The 17,142-nt window shown below is 39.7% G+C and overlaps 6 protein-coding genes across 6 annotated transcripts; 2 read left to right on the forward strand and 4 right to left on the reverse strand.

The window, feature by feature from the left end:
- The first annotated feature begins 1,562 nt into the window (after positions 1-1,562).
- LOC106325122 (classical arabinogalactan protein 1-like) lies at positions 1,563-2,088 on the forward strand. The gene has a single exon (XM_013763147.1). The coding sequence runs from the start codon at positions 1,624-1,626 to the stop codon at positions 2,014-2,016; it is 393 nt and encodes a 130-aa protein (XP_013618601.1). The 5' UTR covers positions 1,563-1,623; the 3' UTR covers positions 2,017-2,088.
- Positions 2,089-2,431: 343 nt separating this feature from the next.
- LOC106320444 (pentatricopeptide repeat-containing protein At5g64320, mitochondrial) lies at positions 2,432-4,784 on the reverse strand. The gene has a single exon (XM_013758813.1). The coding sequence runs from the start codon at positions 4,708-4,710 to the stop codon at positions 2,563-2,565; it is 2,148 nt and encodes a 715-aa protein (XP_013614267.1). The 5' UTR covers positions 4,711-4,784; the 3' UTR covers positions 2,432-2,562.
- A 1,648-nt stretch (positions 4,785-6,432) lies between these two features.
- On the reverse strand, positions 6,433-8,879 carry LOC106321372 (transcription factor SAC51-like). Its single transcript, XM_013759657.1, has 4 exons — positions 8,716-8,879; positions 8,072-8,536; positions 7,830-7,982; positions 6,433-7,741 (listed from the first exon to the last, which is right to left on the reverse strand). The coding sequence occupies exon 4, from the start codon at positions 7,689-7,691 to the stop codon at positions 6,975-6,977; it is 717 nt and encodes a 238-aa protein (XP_013615111.1). The 5' UTR covers positions 7,692-7,741; positions 7,830-7,982; positions 8,072-8,536; positions 8,716-8,879; the 3' UTR covers positions 6,433-6,974.
- Positions 8,880-10,179: 1,300 nt separating this feature from the next.
- Positions 10,180-11,862, reverse strand: LOC106326354 (peptidyl-prolyl cis-trans isomerase FKBP12). The gene is given in 6 exon segments (XM_013764352.1): positions 10,180-10,441; positions 10,444-10,501; positions 10,669-10,721; positions 10,832-10,893; positions 11,015-11,048; positions 11,680-11,862. Coding segments are annotated over 6 exon segments (336 nt in total). The 5' UTR covers positions 11,768-11,862; the 3' UTR covers positions 10,180-10,400.
- A 294-nt stretch (positions 11,863-12,156) lies between these two features.
- Positions 12,157-16,806, reverse strand: LOC106327517. The gene is made up of 2 exons (XM_013765677.1): positions 15,644-16,806; positions 12,157-12,298 (listed from the first exon to the last, which is right to left on the reverse strand). Exon 1 carries the CDS (start codon positions 16,748-16,750, stop codon positions 15,644-15,646), a length of 1,107 nt encoding a protein of 368 aa, XP_013621131.1. The 5' UTR covers positions 16,751-16,806; the 3' UTR covers positions 12,157-12,298.
- LOC106324582 lies at positions 14,538-15,511 on the forward strand (the record flags this gene model as incomplete). Its single annotated transcript, XM_013762524.1, has 1 exon — positions 14,538-15,511. A coding segment is annotated over one exon (942 nt), but the record flags the coding sequence as incomplete, so codon positions are not given.
- Positions 16,807-17,142: the final 336 nt, after the last annotated feature.

Consider the following 17,142-nt stretch of genomic DNA (forward strand, 5'->3'; position numbering starts at 1 on the left):
CTAAAAATAATTAATATATATAGGTATATAAATCAATTTCGGATATAATCGGGTACCCGAAATATTTCGGTTCGGATCGGGTTCGGTTTCGGTTCTCAAAATACCAAAATTTTGAACCCATTCGGATATTTAATCAATTTCGGTTCGGGTTCGATACTACTTTTTCGGATCGGGTTCGGTTCGGTTTTTCGGATCCGGGTTTTTTGCCCAGCCCTAGTTCCAACTACTCCACAGATGATGACATTAATCGTCAGCATCATGAATCCAATCTTGAATTACATCAGGCAGTTCACCCAAAACATGAATGTTAAAGACTTCCCACATAAAGAGCACTTAGACTTTTAATTTTAAGCTTTTTAATTAGTGGGCTTTAGACTATAATTCACAAAAATATTAAGTGGACTTAAATATAATAGTGTTCTCTAAATTTTTAAGTGAATTTAAACTTTAAACAAATATAGGGCAAAAAGATTTTTTGATTGAGGGCATATAGATTAGAATTTAATATTTTACACTAATTTTCAAAATTTTGTTGGGTTCAGTGGCCCCATCTTAATGCATGTGGCTCCGCCACGGGACTTGACCGCTGCTGTATGCATCAAAGCAACAAAAAGATTGGTGTTGGAAGCTACAGCAAGTGAAGCTAATAAAACACCTGATCTTATTATAGCTAAGATATGCTGAGAAGAGAGCTCTTACATGACCGGTTTGGCTTGCAAAAGGATAGTGGGTCAAGAAGTAAGCTGCTTGGAGAAAACCAAATGCATCTGGCCAGCTCAAGTTGAGAGATTGGAGAGCTTTGGCTACACAATCAGACATCCATGTCACCACACCGAGGTTTGTGAACTGTCTTTCCAAGCCCAACAAGACAGCGAACCGAGCTAATGTATCCTGAGGAATTTGATTTTAGATTGGTTTATGTTCTTTTAGTCTAATCTTTTTCTGCCGTGACCAAAAAAAAAAGTCTAATTTTTTTTATGATTAATCTGAAAATATGTCAAGTCCATGGAAAGACCCAAACTAGTCTCTAAGAAGAGGTGTAATCCACGTATAAATCTTCTCTCCGGTGTTAAGTCTAATCTTTTTATGATTAGTAACTGTATTTGATTTTGTGAAACAGTGTAAAGAAGAAGCTTTGAACTTTGAAAATCTGCTAATAAAGCAATTTTATCTTACAAAATGTTAAACCATAATTAAAGTGTCACTAATGATAATATTATACAAAAAAAAAAGAAACAGGGTGTAATTTACGTTTTAATTATGAAAGAAAATAAAAATTAATTAATCATAACGGCCAAATTTTCTCCTTTTTCCATCACGCGTCAATACGATCACCACGTGTACGGTTGTGATTCTATAGTCACATCTGTCATAGAGCCGTTAGCGCCGTAGTCAAGGGACCGCGTTTTCTTTTTTTCTTCTTTCTCACTAGACTTGTCCCCACCTTACTGTATAATGAAATCTAAGCCGTTGGATTAAAGTTTCACCTTACATCTCAAAGCAGTAGACCCTACATTTCTCTCTATATAAACACTCGTCTCCGAGTTTCTTTTAAACATCACAAGCAATTAAAGCAAAACACTCATAGAAACGTAACAGCTGTCTGAATATCTCTCTCTTGTAATGGCTTTCTCAAAATCCCTAGGGTTTATTCTTCTCGCCGCTTTTTTCGTTTCCTTCACCGTGGCTCAGTCTCCGGCTCCAGCACCATCTAACGGCGGAGGAAGGAGGATCTCACCGGCGCATTCACCTAAGAAGGCCTTGTCTCCTGCATCGGCTGTTTCTCCTTCTCCTCAAACAGCATTGACTCCAGGACCATCCGCCTCTCCTCCATCGCCGCCTTCGGTGGATTCGCCTTTAGCTGATTCTCCTTCAGATTTGCCGGCTGTTTCTCCCTCTTCGATCTCCAACTCGCCGGCTCAAGCTCCCGCTCCTGTAAGCGGCGCCGTTTCGAACAGCTACGCGGTGTTTGGATCCGTCGCTGTTATGTTATCCGCCGTCGTTTTGGCTATGTAGGTTCGAGGAATGAGACTTATTAGATTTTTAGTATTTATTTATTTATGAGATATATGAGCTTTTGCAGAGTGAGAGATGATTCTTTATTTTTTGTTCTTCCTTTTTCTCTCTGATTCCTACTATTTGTTTCTCCTTTTTGTTGATCCATCCAGATTAATATATGATTTTATCAGATTCAAATACTTTATCTAATTTGTCTAAAATACAATCGCTTAACTAATTTACAGTATTGTATATTCAAAATTGAAATTAATTCATGATCTGCAAATTTTCAATACAACAAGATGCAACCATAAACAAAGCCGTGTAAATTTTAATTTAAGAAATTTATAACGTTCCATAATTAATTGTCATAATGATTTTTTGCATATAATCTCATTTCACTTTCTGTATTTATAATTCCACTAGTACAACATAATACTGATATATGTTCAAAACATGGGCCTTAACAGTAGCCCAATGGACATTTAGTTGAATGAAAACCACAAGATAATAATACACACAGTTACATTAAACTCAACTAGCTTCTCTCTTAATCATTTAGCTTCAGAGAACTACTTCATAAAACCTTTGTCTATCTAAAGTTTCTTGGGGGACAAGACTCCTCAACAAAATGGACCAACTTCTAAAATTCGGAACAAAACCTTCTTCGACACCTTCCTCCAGAAGAAAACAAGCATCATCCACAAACCCTCCTTTGCACAACCAACTCATCAAAGTGTTATACGTCACCGTATCAGGCGATATCCCTTCATCCCGAAGCTTCTCAAACATCGCCACACCATCACCAATCCTCCCAGCCCTGCACAGACCGTTTATCAAACTGTTAAACGTCACAATGTCCGGCGTGGTCCCCCTGTGAACCATCTCCTTCTGAAACTCAACCGCTTCCTCCACCTTCCCGTTCCTGCACAGCCCGTTTATAAGTATGTTACATGAGATGTTGCTCGGTACAACCCCGTCTCTCAACATCTTCTCGAACAAGCTCCTCGCCTTATCAACCTCCCCGGCCCTGCACAGGCCTTCTATAAGACCATTATACGTTATCTCGTCAAGCGGAGAGCCCTGGAAAACCATCTCATTGACCAGCTTACGAGCTTCTTTAATCTCCCCTCTTCTTAGAAAGGCCTTGATCAAGGTGTTGTAAGTAACAGTGTTGGCAACCACACCTTCTGAGATCATGTCTCTATGCAGCCACAAGGCGTGGTCGATCTCATCGACCTCGCAGAGTCCAGCTATCATCGTATTGAACGTATACGCATCAGGCTTACACCCTTTACTCGGCATCTCTTTGAAAACATCGATGGCTTCGGAGACTCGATGCTCTTTACACAAAGCAGATATCAAACAGTTGTAACCAGCAGTGTTGAGTTTCAACCCGTCAGCGGACATGTCTTTCAGAACATCGAAGGCTTCATCTATCCGTCCTAATTTGCAGAAACCATCAAAGAAGATGGTATAAGAGAAGACGTTAGGCTTACATCCTCTAACCCTCATATCGCGAAAAACCTCTAACGCTAAGCCTACAAGACCTTTCTTCAAGTATCCATAGATCAACGAGTTAAACGTGCATACATCAGGAACAAGACCATGAGAATCAGACAAAAGAGATTTAGCATCATCAAGCCTCCCCTGAGTTACAAACCCGTGGAAAAGAGTGTTGAAGATCACAATATTAGGTTTCGGAACTCTACTAAACAGATCTTTAGCAGCATCAACTCTCCCTATCTTACACAACCCATTCATCAAATAACCATAGGTTATATCATCAGGAGCAAACCCTCTCATCAACATCCTATTCACCATCTTCGCAGCTTCGTTGATCCGATCAAACTTACAAAGCCCAAAGATAACATCATTAAACGTCTCAGCGTCAGGCACACAGCCCATTAAAAGCATCTCTTCCAAAAGCTGAAGCGCTTCGTTCACTCTACTACACTTGGACAACGAGTGTATAAGCGTCTGGTAAATCACCGAGTTAGGGACACACCCATGTTTCGTCATGTCTCTAAGGAGAGACAAAGCAGAATCAATCCCGTTAACTGAACATAAAGCTTTCATCACAACACCGAAAGTGAAGAGCGTCGGGGGGACTCTTCTGCTGAGCATATCGTCGAACACGTTGGCTGCGACTCTGTAACAGCCTGCGGAGACAAGAATCTCCAAAACGACGTTGTAGGATCTGAAAGTGGGTTCGCAGGAGAAGACGCTCCGCATCTCCAGGAGCAGCCTCGTGGTCTGTCCGGGGAGATTGGATCTGGCGTAGTCTCTCATGACCGAGATAAAGATCGATTCTTTGAAGCAGATTCCTTCTCGTTTCATCTGGAGGAGGAGTGTGTCGATGGCTTCGAACTCGGATTGGGATCCGAGCTTGCGGATTAGGGTTTGGTAGGAGAGGAAGGTGTGGCGGTATCCCGGTTGGGAGCCGGTTCGGGAGAAGAGAGCGAGGGATGTGGGGACGTCGAGGGGGAGGGCGAGGAGGGTGGAGAGCTGCGAAGGTGTGATCTTGGGGTGGGAGTTTGAGAGTGAGGAGAGGTCGTAGGGTTTGAGAAGATTCTCCCATTCGTTGGGTGAATCGGAGAAGGAGGCATCTTTTTGATCGCCGGCGCCGCTGCTGAGGTAGCGGGAGGGTGTAGGGAGAGAGTGTGATCTTCTTCTCCTCAGGTGTAGAGCAAGGTTTGATCTCGCGAGCATAATACGAACCGCTACATTAATCAATCTGTTGAAAGATGGTTTTACGGTGAGAGAGAGGGAGAGATTCCGACAAGAGCTTTTTGAACCTTCTAGTTCGTTAAGGGGTTTCGAATATTTTTGTTTGTTTGTTTGGATCTCTTGTTGGGCTGGTTCACATTGGGAAAGAACTAAGTTTCTGAGCCCAAACAAAGGGTTTTTAGGTTGATTACCACAGTTAGATATTTATTATTCATTTATTTGGAGGAGAACAAGCTTAAAGCTTGTGTTAATTAGCGATGCTAGGGATTGACATTTTATCCGTTAAATTTGATTCGATTCGTTATTCGTTTCGGTTCGATCCGAAAATTTTAGATATCCGTAAACTTTCGAATCAAAGCAAATACTAAAAATCAATATCCGTTAAAATCGAAGCAAATCACAAATATTAAAATTTTGGGAAGTGGATATCCGATCCGATCCGGCAATATATAAATACATGTATATCTTGATTATATTTAAAGTTTTTAATGTATAAAATTATATAATTATTATTCTAACATATGATTTAATAAATTCTATTCATATTATTACTTATATAAAAGTATTACATAAAAGAAAGAGAACACATTTATGATAATTATAATTTTTTCTTAAGTTTTGTGTTATTATATTTTTTAACTAAGTTCAAAAGAATTTACAAAATATGTTGATTCACTACTTCTTTTAATTTTTATCATATATATTATGCAAAAAAATATTTTACAAAACAAATTTGTATCAAAATTTTAAGATTTTTTGTATTAATCAAAACATATGAGATATCTGTAAGTATTCGTAAATATCCGTAAATATCTATTTATTTTTCGGATATCCGTTTTTTCGAATATCCGTATTGTTTCGAAGCAAAGCAAATCGAAAAATTAGATATCCGTGACATACGAAGCAAATCACAAATACCTTCAAAAACCCGGATATCTGATCCGTGCCCAGGCCTAGCCATGGTTGTACCGCGTCCTGTTCGGGTTCAGTTTGATTGATTCAGACTTCCAAATTTTAAATTTTCAGATACTATGCTCATAAATTTTATTTAGATTTTACTATTTTTTCTTTTTTTTAAACTGAATTTTACTTAGATTTTACTAATTTTTGGGTTGAAATTGATTCAATTCTTTCCAAATTTGGTTTGGATCAGGTTATAACAAATATAGTGAAACTGATCAAGAATATTTTAAAATATATAAATTTTTCAACAACTAATTGAAAACTAGTTAAACTACCTAAATTAATTAAAAATATTAAATAACAAAAATAAATAACTAATATTTTTTAAAAATAATCTAAAATATCTAGTTTACTTTAACATATGTAAAAGATTAATAGATTTAACTAATTAGAATATTTCGAATTCTATTTCGAATTTCGGCTCAGTTTGGATTGTATTTTAAAGCAAAAATATATCTCTTAGGCTTTGTTCAGATGTTTTTCTATAACGGTCATGATTGGATTTGTTTTTTTAGGTTTGAATTCGATTCGGATTTTGAATTTTGTTAAAAAAAAGCCAGACCTACTGTTAATCATCAACCAGAGGAAACAAAGAGTACGGAACAACTCAAATTTTTGAGAATTTTTTTAAAAATATTTCACGTGAGCCAACTTTGTGTGTTGTTGATTTGATTCTTTGGAGAAAGAAATGCTTCTTTTGATCCTAATTTGTAATGCTAATGATTTTTTTGTGTACTAATGTTAATGAAACAAGAGACCCAATTTTATATCACTGGTAGATTACAAAACACAATCATCTTGACAATAAATAAGACACAAAGAGACATGAACAATGAACAATAATACTCAAAGACACAACATCAAAACATAGTAGCAAGTGAGGAAAGCAAAAGAACAAATGAATGGTTTGCATTATTACAAAAGACACTAAAAAATTAATCACATGAACATGACATCAATGGACCCACTTAAGTCACCATATGGGCAAAAGAGAGTGTAGGTAGGTCAGAGATAACCTTAGGAGAGGGAGATTCATAGACCACGCGAGTATATGAGATAAAAAAGACTTTGAATATTTGCCTTTTTTGATTTCACCATCCACACTAAACCCATCAATGACCAGAAAGAAAGTGACCTCCTGTCTTCTTTTAACTTTCTGAAAATGCAGAAGCATGTATACCTAAAGTAGGATAGGGACCCTAAACCACTTCACACGTGAGAGAATCTTCAAAGCCTTATCTGTCTGGTGACTAGTGACTTGTGAGTGTTGGAGGTCTTCTTGTCTAGCAATGGTTTAAGTCTTGTTTCAGTAGCTTTAGGTAATCAATGGCTTCGTCTAGAAGTAAGAGAGCTTGGTTCCCTTTTGCACCGGGAACTATGCTCTCGAGTATCTTCAGAGCTGTCTGGATCTTGTCTTTTCTTGACTGCTCGTCGCTCAGACCAGAACCAGTGTCTTCTTGACTGATGTTTAGTAGCTTCTGCCTTTTACAAGGACCATCTATCTCTTCTGATACCCTTTTGTTGCAAACTTGTTGATAAGGAGAGTGACCAGTGCTCATTACGTCATCATCACTCTCGCAATCTTCATCATCATAATCATCATCTGAATAGAGCAGTGCATTGATCTCCTCAGTGTCTTCATGCATTTCAGACTCTTTTCCATAGTTCTCATCAAACTCCTCAGAGAGTTTAACTGGTTCTGCAGTTAGGGGAAAGGGACATTGTAATAGACGAGTTTGATTTCCTGACTGATCTAATATCATGAGTCCTTTCTGTGCTCCTCCATGTGGAGTAGTAGTAGTAGCAGCAGCAGCGCAACAAGACCTCATGTCAGAGAGCGAGAATCGTTTCCCACAAGACTCCTTATCAAGACTCCACTTGAATGGTGGTGGCTGCAAACAGTGGGCCTGAAGCTCAGCCGCATCAGGGGGGAACCGAGCTGCCATATCCTCAAAGCAAGCTTTAGGAGGCACATCCCATTGCCTGGTATCAAGAGGCATGCTCTTGGAGTTTTTAACTCAAAAGGTAACTTCAAAAGAGCACACACACACTACAAAAACCAAAAAGACAGAGGCAACAGATCAGCTCAAGAAAAGATAAACTGAACAATTATGTAAAGGAAAGTTTCATAGACGTACCGATTGTTTAAGTTGCTCAATCAGGTGAGTGCAAATACTTTGTTGTTACTTTCTGAAAGTAAGTTGTGCAATAAAGAAGGAAGAAACAAAATATAGCTGAGGATCACAAAGCAACTACGTCACTGGTTTGAGTAGAAGTCTGAAGTATTCAGCCTGAAGAAACCACACAAATCATAAGTGTTAATAGACTATGTATTAAGTTTGATGAGAGAGTATTATTAATTATTATATGTGGTGCAGACCTGGCAATTATCCATGGGTTGAAAGCATGCAATAACTCTGACTACAATGGTTGGTCTGTTAGCGTCTCCTGTCTCGTGTTTCAACGCTCGGAATCTTGTCTTGCCAGGTGACTGACACACCATCACTTTGAGGAAGTCTTTAATGAAAAGAAGAAAGAAAGAAACTTTCTTTTTTGTGGAAGTAAGGAAAGAAGGAGCTAGTTGTTGTCTAGCTGATTCTTTGTTCACAATGGTACACATAGATATGTTGGGAACCCATTTTTTAAAAAAAGAGAGAAGACTTTAGAAGGATTGGTTAAAGACGAGGTTTTTACAGAATGACACGGCAATAGAGATTCAAGCTCACAACTTTGCGGTATATAGTGAACCAACAACACATACTGTTTCTCTTTCTCCTCTTATTACACTAAAACTTGATCCTTATCATCATCCACTGCTTTGTATTCTCAATCTACTTTTTCGAATCTGTAAGGAAAACACTTCAAATAAGCTAAACACGCAAGAACTGTAGAAGCAACAGAGAATCATAATCTATCTATATACAATTGTACTTGTCAGGTTCACGGCTACACAAACCACATTGTTCTAAGCATGAAGGATTTTAACCAATTACGAACAGAGGAAGAAAGATTGAATTTTGATACCTTAGGGAGATGAAAGAGAGGAACTTTGATGTTGGGTCAGATCCAGAGAGAAGGATGAGAGCTTCTTTAGTTGAATGAATCAATGGAAAAAGCGAAGAGGAGATAATAAGAGAGAAGATGAAAGTGACCAACGAGCAGAACAATAATGTTAGAAGCACACACGCAAGTGTCAAGTGGTAAATAACAAGGCTTTATAAACATGTTTATTGACGCTTTTGCTCTTTTACCAAAACACCCTCACGTTAAGTGGCAACAATGGTAATAATCACTTTCTAATCTTGTAGTTTATTTCATTTGGGTTCGGTTAAAATGGTTTTGGTTTGAATTATGATTGGTTTAAGATAAAACAAAATTAATAAGCAATTACTTATTTTTATATTTCTTATCTTCTCAAAGGAAAATTAAATTGACGCACATGTTACACATTTTGAACGGTAAGAATATTATTTTGATTATACAAAGAAAAAGAAATGTTACTTGGAAACTAATCTTGTAGTAATTAAAAGTAATTGTTATTGGTGCTTTGCCTGGAGGAAACGGGGACGAACGTGTATATACGTGATTATGGTATATATGATGACAAAGTCTCGCGGTCCATAATTTCAGGTTTATCATCCATTTAGCATTAATTAATAATATTATTTTCTCTTAATAAAATACTTTGTTGATTGTTTGTTAAAGTAAAAGGTCCATACGTTTTCTCTTTTAATTTTTAGTGAAAGCTAAGTTAGTGAAAGTATGCTCCAGCTTTTATATCCTGCTTTAATACATTTTGTTCAGGTGCGTGTTTGTGTGTTTCAAACACCCATTGTGATGGAAAACAGAATAAAAGAGAACCACTTTTTTGGTTGTTTGATTTTGATTAACAAGTTAGCATCTACCTTGCTTATGCAACGCCAAAATTAGCTCAATACTTTTGTTTAATTTTAATTAATATCATGTAGACTTTATTTATTTTATATAAATATTGTCATAAAAGTCTAGTAGTGGGTGAAAAGAAAATGAATATGAAAGAAAGAAAAGGAATATGAAAGAAAGAAAAGGAAAAGAGGAAAAGAAAAAGAAAAGGAGTCATAAGTTATGATTAAAGAAATGCACGGGAATGTTAAGTGCTTAATTACCCGCACGACTTCTCTCGTATTTTCTCTTTTCTTCCTTTCTTGTTGTTAACTTTGTTCTCATTTGATTTGATATTGAGAATAGTAATTACTGTTTAGCAAGGGTTGAATTCAAAGTTTCATCATGGTTTCACATTATTATACCAAACTCAAAATCAAATTTTTGTTTGAGATAATTTCTTTCTTTTGATTATTATTATGGTATTTTTAGTGAACACATGGACTTCAACCAACTTTAAATTAAAATGTGTTATTACATATTGAACACTTGAACATTCAGATGAACTGGGTAACATATAATGCACCGGGCGTTTTAGTACTTTTATTTTGTAAAAATAAGTTTGTTTTCAGCAAAAATAAAGAGATCTTTTATTTAAGATAAAACGTTTGTCCAAAGAGTTTACAAAGTTTTGTCCAAAGAGATCTTTTATTTAAGATAACACTGGCAAGTGACATCACAAAGTTTTGTTTCAACAAGATATCAGAAGCAACAAAGATAAAGGATTGCCACTTGCTACCACTTAATAATTTAACATTTAAGTTTTTTTTTTTAGCTGGAGAGCATCATCACTGCACGCTGAGTACTTCAATTTCAAAGTCGAGAACCGATTAGGCTGGATTCCCCAGGCCGGAAAGCCACCAGCACCATATGCGTAATCGGGTGAGCACTGCAGAGACATAATACGTTTAAGTATCACCAAAACATATTCCACACACGAATGGTTTCTACTACGACAAGCACAAAATAACTATCCTTAGAGACAGACGCAAAGCATTAGAATTCATGAAGCAATCAAATCTGTTGTTCATTATGAGAGGAGCAAGTCTAACATACCCGCAAGCGAGCAACCTCACCAATTTGCATTCCCATAACGCCTTCATCCCATCCTGTAAGCAGAAGATTTTCAACAATTTTAAATTCATATTAGCTCTCTTCATGGAAGGAACAACAGAACCATAGCAATATGATCAAACCATAAAACAGAGGAAAATATTACCTTTGATGACAGCACCTTTACCGATTTGGAAGGAGAAAGGTTTTTGGCCAGCGTCCTTTGTACTATATACCAAAAGTCCAAAAAAAAAAACACAATTAGGCTTTAGGAAAATAACAAAGTTAACAAGAAAAACAAACCATATCCATTTTATAAGCAACAGTGTGTGTGAGATGACCCTTTTACCTCCAGAACTGCTGGGATAGATCACCACCTTTCCCTGAAACAAAACAAAATCCATTACGATTTTGAAACAACGGACATATAGAGAGACTTTCATTCTCATACAAGAAACTGTTATTAATTATTTTTACCAAATTTTTTTTTTGTTATTAATTATTACAACTAAGGGCATAATTAACCCTAGCACCCCAAATGGGATGCATAAATTTTTTTTTTTTCTTTTTGGTTTTTGTCTGATTAAAAAAAAATTAAAAATAAACCATCGCGGACCGCCACGTGTCAATGGAGCCTGCGAACAGTGGGAACAACCGACGCTTACTGCGTTTGTTCAAGCACCGGGGGTAAGCACCGGGGTGCTTACTTTTTCCATTTTCTTTATTTTTTTATTTTTTCTAAATGGTTAAGCACCAGGGTGCTTACCCGGTTAATGGTGGCCTAAAGAGCTAAAGAAGAGATGGTTTCCTAAAACTTTTCAGATTTTAGAAAACAAATAATCTCTGGAATTAAATCATATAAAGAATATAAAATTTTAAGTTAATCATCGCCAAAGCAGTGTGATCTCAAAACATAAACTCTAATTAAATCCATTTCTCCAGTAACTAATATAGCGAAACATCCCGCCACTACCACATCAGCTACATGGGAAGCTTCAAAGATAGAGAGGTTACCGAATCCAGTACAGTGGACGGTGACGGTTTGACCCGGAGCGGGTTTAGGACCAGTTCCTGGTCTGATGATTTGCTTCTCCACACCCATCGCTGCCTTAATATTTCCCTTCTCTTCTTTCTCACTCGCTCGCTCTGTAGCAGCTTCGAATGCCTAGCACTTTTTCTTGTTTATAATGATTTGGTTATCATTCTTCATTGTCACAAAAGTGGTTTAGTACAAAACCGAACCATTTGTCCAAATTTAAAAGCAAAGTCAACAAAGACGGAGACCCTCTAGAGTAGAAACCGGAGCTTATAAAATCTAACTAACGTGAACATAAGCATTGGTGACCTCTTGTTAATTTTGAAGACTCTGTACAGCTTACAGGTGAGTGAGTGTGAGCTAACATTAATCTTAATGCCTAGCTCAGTACTCAGAAGCCCATCACAGTCAAATAAAGCATGTTCCTGGTCACGATGCAAAAGATGATATACATAAAGAGGGAAAAACGTCTTGACTTATGTGTGCCATATACATCAACAGATGCCAACAACAATAGGAGACATGAAGACTAAAAGCCTACAACGAACAGAACAGAACACCCGCAACCTAAAAACAAAAGAGGAAACAAGTTTCATACTAAAGAGCTGTTCGTTTGGTCGACGCAGCCACCTGCGTCTGCGTCTGCGTCAATGTTTTCCGTTCCGGCTTGTTCGTTTAATTGACGCGGGTACCTGCGTCTGCGTCTGCGGCCGAACGCTGCGTCATGTTTCTAACGCCGTAAAATCCTGCGTCTGCGTCTGTTTTTTGCGTCAACTTAAGCTAATTACAGTTTTACCCCTAACCTAATTTATTATTTACAAATATACCTAAAGTCTAATAGCCGCAGACGCAGCCTTTCTCCCCATCGACGCAGCCCTCTTCTCTCGATCTCAGACGCCTCTCAAGCTCTCTGTCTCGATCCCGACATCTCAAGCTCTCTCTCTCGAAGCTCTCTCTTCTCCATATATCTCGATCTCAAACCCAGCTCTCTCTCTCTCGATCTCTCGATCTCGAACCCAGCTCTCTCTCTCTCGGTCCATCTCGATCTCGAAGCTCTCTTCTCCATGGCATCTCATCTCGAAGCTCTCTCTTCTCCATAGCATCTCGAAGCTCTCTTCTCCATAGCATCTCGAGCTCGGCCAAACCCATCTCTTCCTTTTCTCCATGAGGTAATTGTCTCTGTTCTAAAGCACTTAAGTGTGGTCCGTGTTCAGCCTTGTCTCAAGTTCTCCGAAGCTTCTTCATCTCTCACTCTATCGTAAGGTTCGTCACTCACTCTAGCTATCATCCGTATAGAATTTGTGTTTGCTTTTTCGCTGTGTGTTTGCTTTGTACATTTGTGTTTGTACATTTGTGTTTGTATGTTTGTGTTTGTGTGTTGTGTTTGCGTTGTTAGATTTTTGATGAAGAATGAGTGCCTTCTCCGTCTTTGGTTAGCTTTTTGTTAGGAGACTTTGTAAAATTATAAGACTAGATTACTTCCAGTTACAAGTTGGCTTAGATGAACAAAGTTAGTTTTACAAGCTAAGGTTTTGGGAACGTGCAGGAGACCCTTGAGATTTTTTTTTTAATTTTATGTTTGCTTAGTGAATGATTAAGAGGGTTGCAAGCAAAGCATATTACAATGAAAAATCGTTTATTTGTTTATGTTTATACCACATGTGTATATTTTATAAATGTTGCTTTCAGTTGATATATTAATAATTATCACGTTTCTTAATTGATAGTTTAAGGGCGATAGGAGGCTAACAGATAAATAGGAAAACTAGAAAAGATACTATAAACAAATTAAAATAGCTTAAAGCATACGAGTTATATTTGTGTGTGACTTGTATCAGTTAAAGACTCTTGAACAGCATCATTTACTGGTTCTGACAGTGCATTGAAACAGGGCTGAGTTATAAGTTTATTCTTTCTCATTGCTTATTCTTTCTGCTTTTTTTTGCAGGTCTCAGACTCGCAAGCTGCTCAAACCCTCTCTCAGGAGTAACGGGAGCTGAAGGATGGAGTGCTCAACATGGAGAAGCCAGTTTAAACTCTAGAGTGGATGAAGATGTTGGTGATGATGAAGTTGATTCTCAGCCAGCAGCAGAAACACAGCCTCAAGCCCCACGCCAAACTCAGCCATCGACTCAGACTCATTCTGGAAATTCAAGAGCAAAAAGAAGGCGTAAGGAGAAAGACATGGTTGTAGAAGCTTGTGTGAAACGAACTGAAGCTCTCGAGGTAAAGAACAAGATAGCGGAACGGATGTTGGAGCGTCAAGAAGCTTTTAGTATTGAGAATGTGTTGGAGATTTTGTATGCTTTGCCTGAAGTGAGAGAGTGGTCTCCACTATATGAAGCAGCAATGGAAACTCTCATAGATAATGAAGGGAACCGAAGAGCCTTTGTAACAATGAAGACAGATGAAGCTAAGATTAGGTTTCTGGAGCTTAGGACTAAGATAAAACGCGATGATGACTAATATGGAATCTAGGATTAGTCTTCTTTTGTGATCTTGATGGAACTAGTATGGAGCTTAGGACTGGTCTGGTCTTTGTATGAGTCTTTTGTGATTTTGTTGGTTTGATCCTTGTATGAACTCTGCCTTTTGTGGCTTTATATATATGGTATTTTTATGTTTCTTTACTTGCTGTATCCAAATATTTATAAATGTGTAAAACAGGTTGGTCTTAGGCTGTGTGCATTTTAATATTTAGGTTGGTCATGTTTCTGACGATAATTATATATACTTGCCGTGTGTGCATTTTAATATGTGTCATTTATATTAGGCTGTGTCTTGTACTGCTTTCATTGATCTCTACATATTGTTTTGGTGCTGATAATAATCTTATACATTGTTCGCCGGAGAGATCCGCGTGACCGGCTCCAACCTCCCCGACTGGTACTCCGTGCTCCGCCTCGGGCGCCTGACTCAGAGCCCCGAGCACGTCGCGACTCAGTACCGCAGGCTCGCTCTCCTCCTCAACCCCTCCGTCAACCGCCTCCCCTTCGCCGACAAGGCCTTCGAACTCGTCTCCGACGCCTGGCGCGTCCTCTCCGATCCGATTCGAAAGTCCTCATACGACCGCGAGCTGCAGCCGAGTCAACTCGGTGGAGCGAGTTTCTGGACGGCGTGTCCGTACTGCTTCGTGCTCTTCGAGTACGCCAAGGACTACGAGGATTGCGTGATGAAGTGTCGAGATTGCGAGAGAGCGTTTCAAGCGGTGAGGATTCAGAAGCCTCCTGTGGTGGTGGAAGGAGGAGGAGGAGGAGAAGAAGATGTTTACTTCTGCTCGTGGAGTGTGTTTCCGTTAGCATTCTCCGGTGAGTGTAATCAAGCTCCGAGGAGGTGGTCGCCTATCTCGCCTCTCATTGCGTGCCCCAAGAAGCGGAAGGAACCAGCTTCTCCGAGAGTCTTTTACGATGACGAGGATGATGATGACGTGTACGTTGCGATCTCTGATGATGATGAGGTGGCAGTGGATACTGGGAAAGGGAAAGGGAAAGGGAAAGAACCGGTTGTTGTGTCTAGACCGGTGAGTCATCATAATCATCATAATGCTAGTAGGAAAAGAAGTGGAGCTGGAGGAGGTAAGAGCGTGGGGAGGCTGGATTTGAATGTGGAGCTGAGTAATGACGTGGAGGAGGCTGGTGGGGTAAGTGGGAGAAGGGAGAGCAACAGGGAGGTGGATAATATTATCGAAGGGATTGGGTTCTTTGAGGGGCTTGATGAGTTTTTGAGTAGCTTGCCGATACTCTCTGTTGTTGGTGATGATAAGATCAAGGCTACTTAAGTGATGTTCGTTTGGTCGACGCAGTTTTCGGCGTCAGCGTCGGCGTCGGCGTCGGCGTCAGCGTCTACGAAACGAACAACAACTATTTTCATTGACGCCGACGCCGACGCCGACGCCGACGCCGACGCTGACGCCGAAAACTGCGTCGACCAAACGAACATCACTTAAGTAGCCTTGATCTTATCATCACCAACAACAGAGAGTATCGGCAAGCTACTCAAAAACTCATCAAGCCCCTCAAAGAACCCAATCCCTTCGATAATATTATCCACCTCCCTGTTGCTCTCCCTTCTCCCACTTACCCCACCAGCCTCCTCCACGTCATTACTCAGCTCCACATTCAAATCCAGCCTCCCCACGCTCTTACCTCCTCCAGCTCCACTTCTTTTCCTACTAGCATTATGATGATTATGATGACTCACCGGTCTAGACACAACAACCGGTTCTTTCCCTTTCCCTTTCCCTTTCCCAGTATCCACTGCCACCTCATCATCATCAGAGATCGCAACGTACACGTCATCATCATCCTCGTCATCGTAAAAGACTCTCGGAGAAGCTGGTTCCTTCCGCTTCTTGGGGCACGCAATGAGAGGCGAGATAGGCGACCACCTCCTCGGAGCTTGATTACACTCACCGGAGAATGCTAACGGAAACACACTCCACGAGCAGAAGTAAACATCTTCTTCTCCTCCTCCTCCTCCTTCCACCACCACAGGAGGCTTCTGAATCCTCACCGCTTGAAACGCTCTCTCGCAATCTCGACACTTCATCACGCAATCCTCGTAGTCCTTGGCGTACTCGAAGAGCACGAAGCAGTACGGACACGCCGTCCAGAAACTCGCTCCACCGAGTTGACTCGGCTGCAGCTCGCGGTCGTATGAGGACTTTCGAATCGGATCGGAGAGGACGCGCCAGGCGTCGGAGACGAGTTCGAAGGCCTTGTCGGCGAAGGGGAGGCGGTTGACGGAGGGGTTGAGGAGGAGAGCGAGCCTGCGGTACTGAGTCGCGACGTGCTCGGGGCTCTGAGTCAGGCGCCCGAGGCGGAGCACGGAGTACCAGTCGGGGAGGTTGGAGCCGGTCACGCGGATCTCTCCGGCGATGAGGATGTCGCAGATCGCGAGGATGTAGTCGGCAGCTTCGGCTCGGGTCGGGTCGGATTCGCATGCGCGGATCGCGAAGGATTTGGCTCCGTGGAGGTCGGAGGACGCGAGTAGCTTCTCTGAGGTTACGAGCCACCGATCCGCCTCCGCTCTGTTGCCGCCGCCTGCCATTATCTTCTTTCCACTCTTCTCTCTGAGATTCGGAGATTTGAGATTTGGGTCGTCGATCTGAAATGTGTTGCAACATTAAACCGTGATTTATCCGGTTTAGTTGGGTATTCTATGGGATACGGTTCAAACCGGGAGATATTTTTTTTTTTGCGTAGAAGACCGGATTGGTTATTTTAACGTATTCTATGACTAATTCAACTAATTAATTCATGAAAATTCAGTTACTGCAATTAAATAATTTTAAAATAACCTTACTTTAAAAAAAAAAATCTCAGTGATATTGGAAATTTTATTTGATAAATTATTTGAAATTTATTGTTACTTTAAATTGTGAATCTTCGGAATTTTCTATTCATTCAGAGTGTTTTGGTAAAAAATTTATTATTTGAAAG

The sequence above is a fragment of the Brassica oleracea genome, chromosome C2 (genome assembly GCF_000695525.1).
Source record: "Brassica oleracea var. oleracea cultivar TO1000 chromosome C2, BOL, whole genome shotgun sequence".
NCBI lineage: Eukaryota > Viridiplantae > Streptophyta > Magnoliopsida > Brassicales > Brassicaceae > Brassica > Brassica oleracea.

What these genes read in the sequence shown, in the direction of transcription:
- LOC106320444 (XM_013758813.1), bottom strand. Translation starts at nt 4,710, where the DNA reads ATGCTCGCGAGATCAAACCTTGCTCTACACCTGAGGAGAAGAAGATCA.
- LOC106321372 (XM_013759657.1), bottom strand. Translation starts at nt 7,691, where the DNA reads ATGCCTCTTGATACCAGGCAATGGGATGTGCCTCCTAAAGCTTGCTTT.
- LOC106327517 (XM_013765677.1), bottom strand. Translation starts at nt 16,750, where the DNA reads ATGGCAGGCGGCGGCAACAGAGCGGAGGCGGATCGGTGGCTCGTAACC.
- LOC106325122 (XM_013763147.1), top strand. Translation starts at nt 1,624, where the DNA reads ATGGCTTTCTCAAAATCCCTAGGGTTTATTCTTCTCGCCGCTTTTTTC.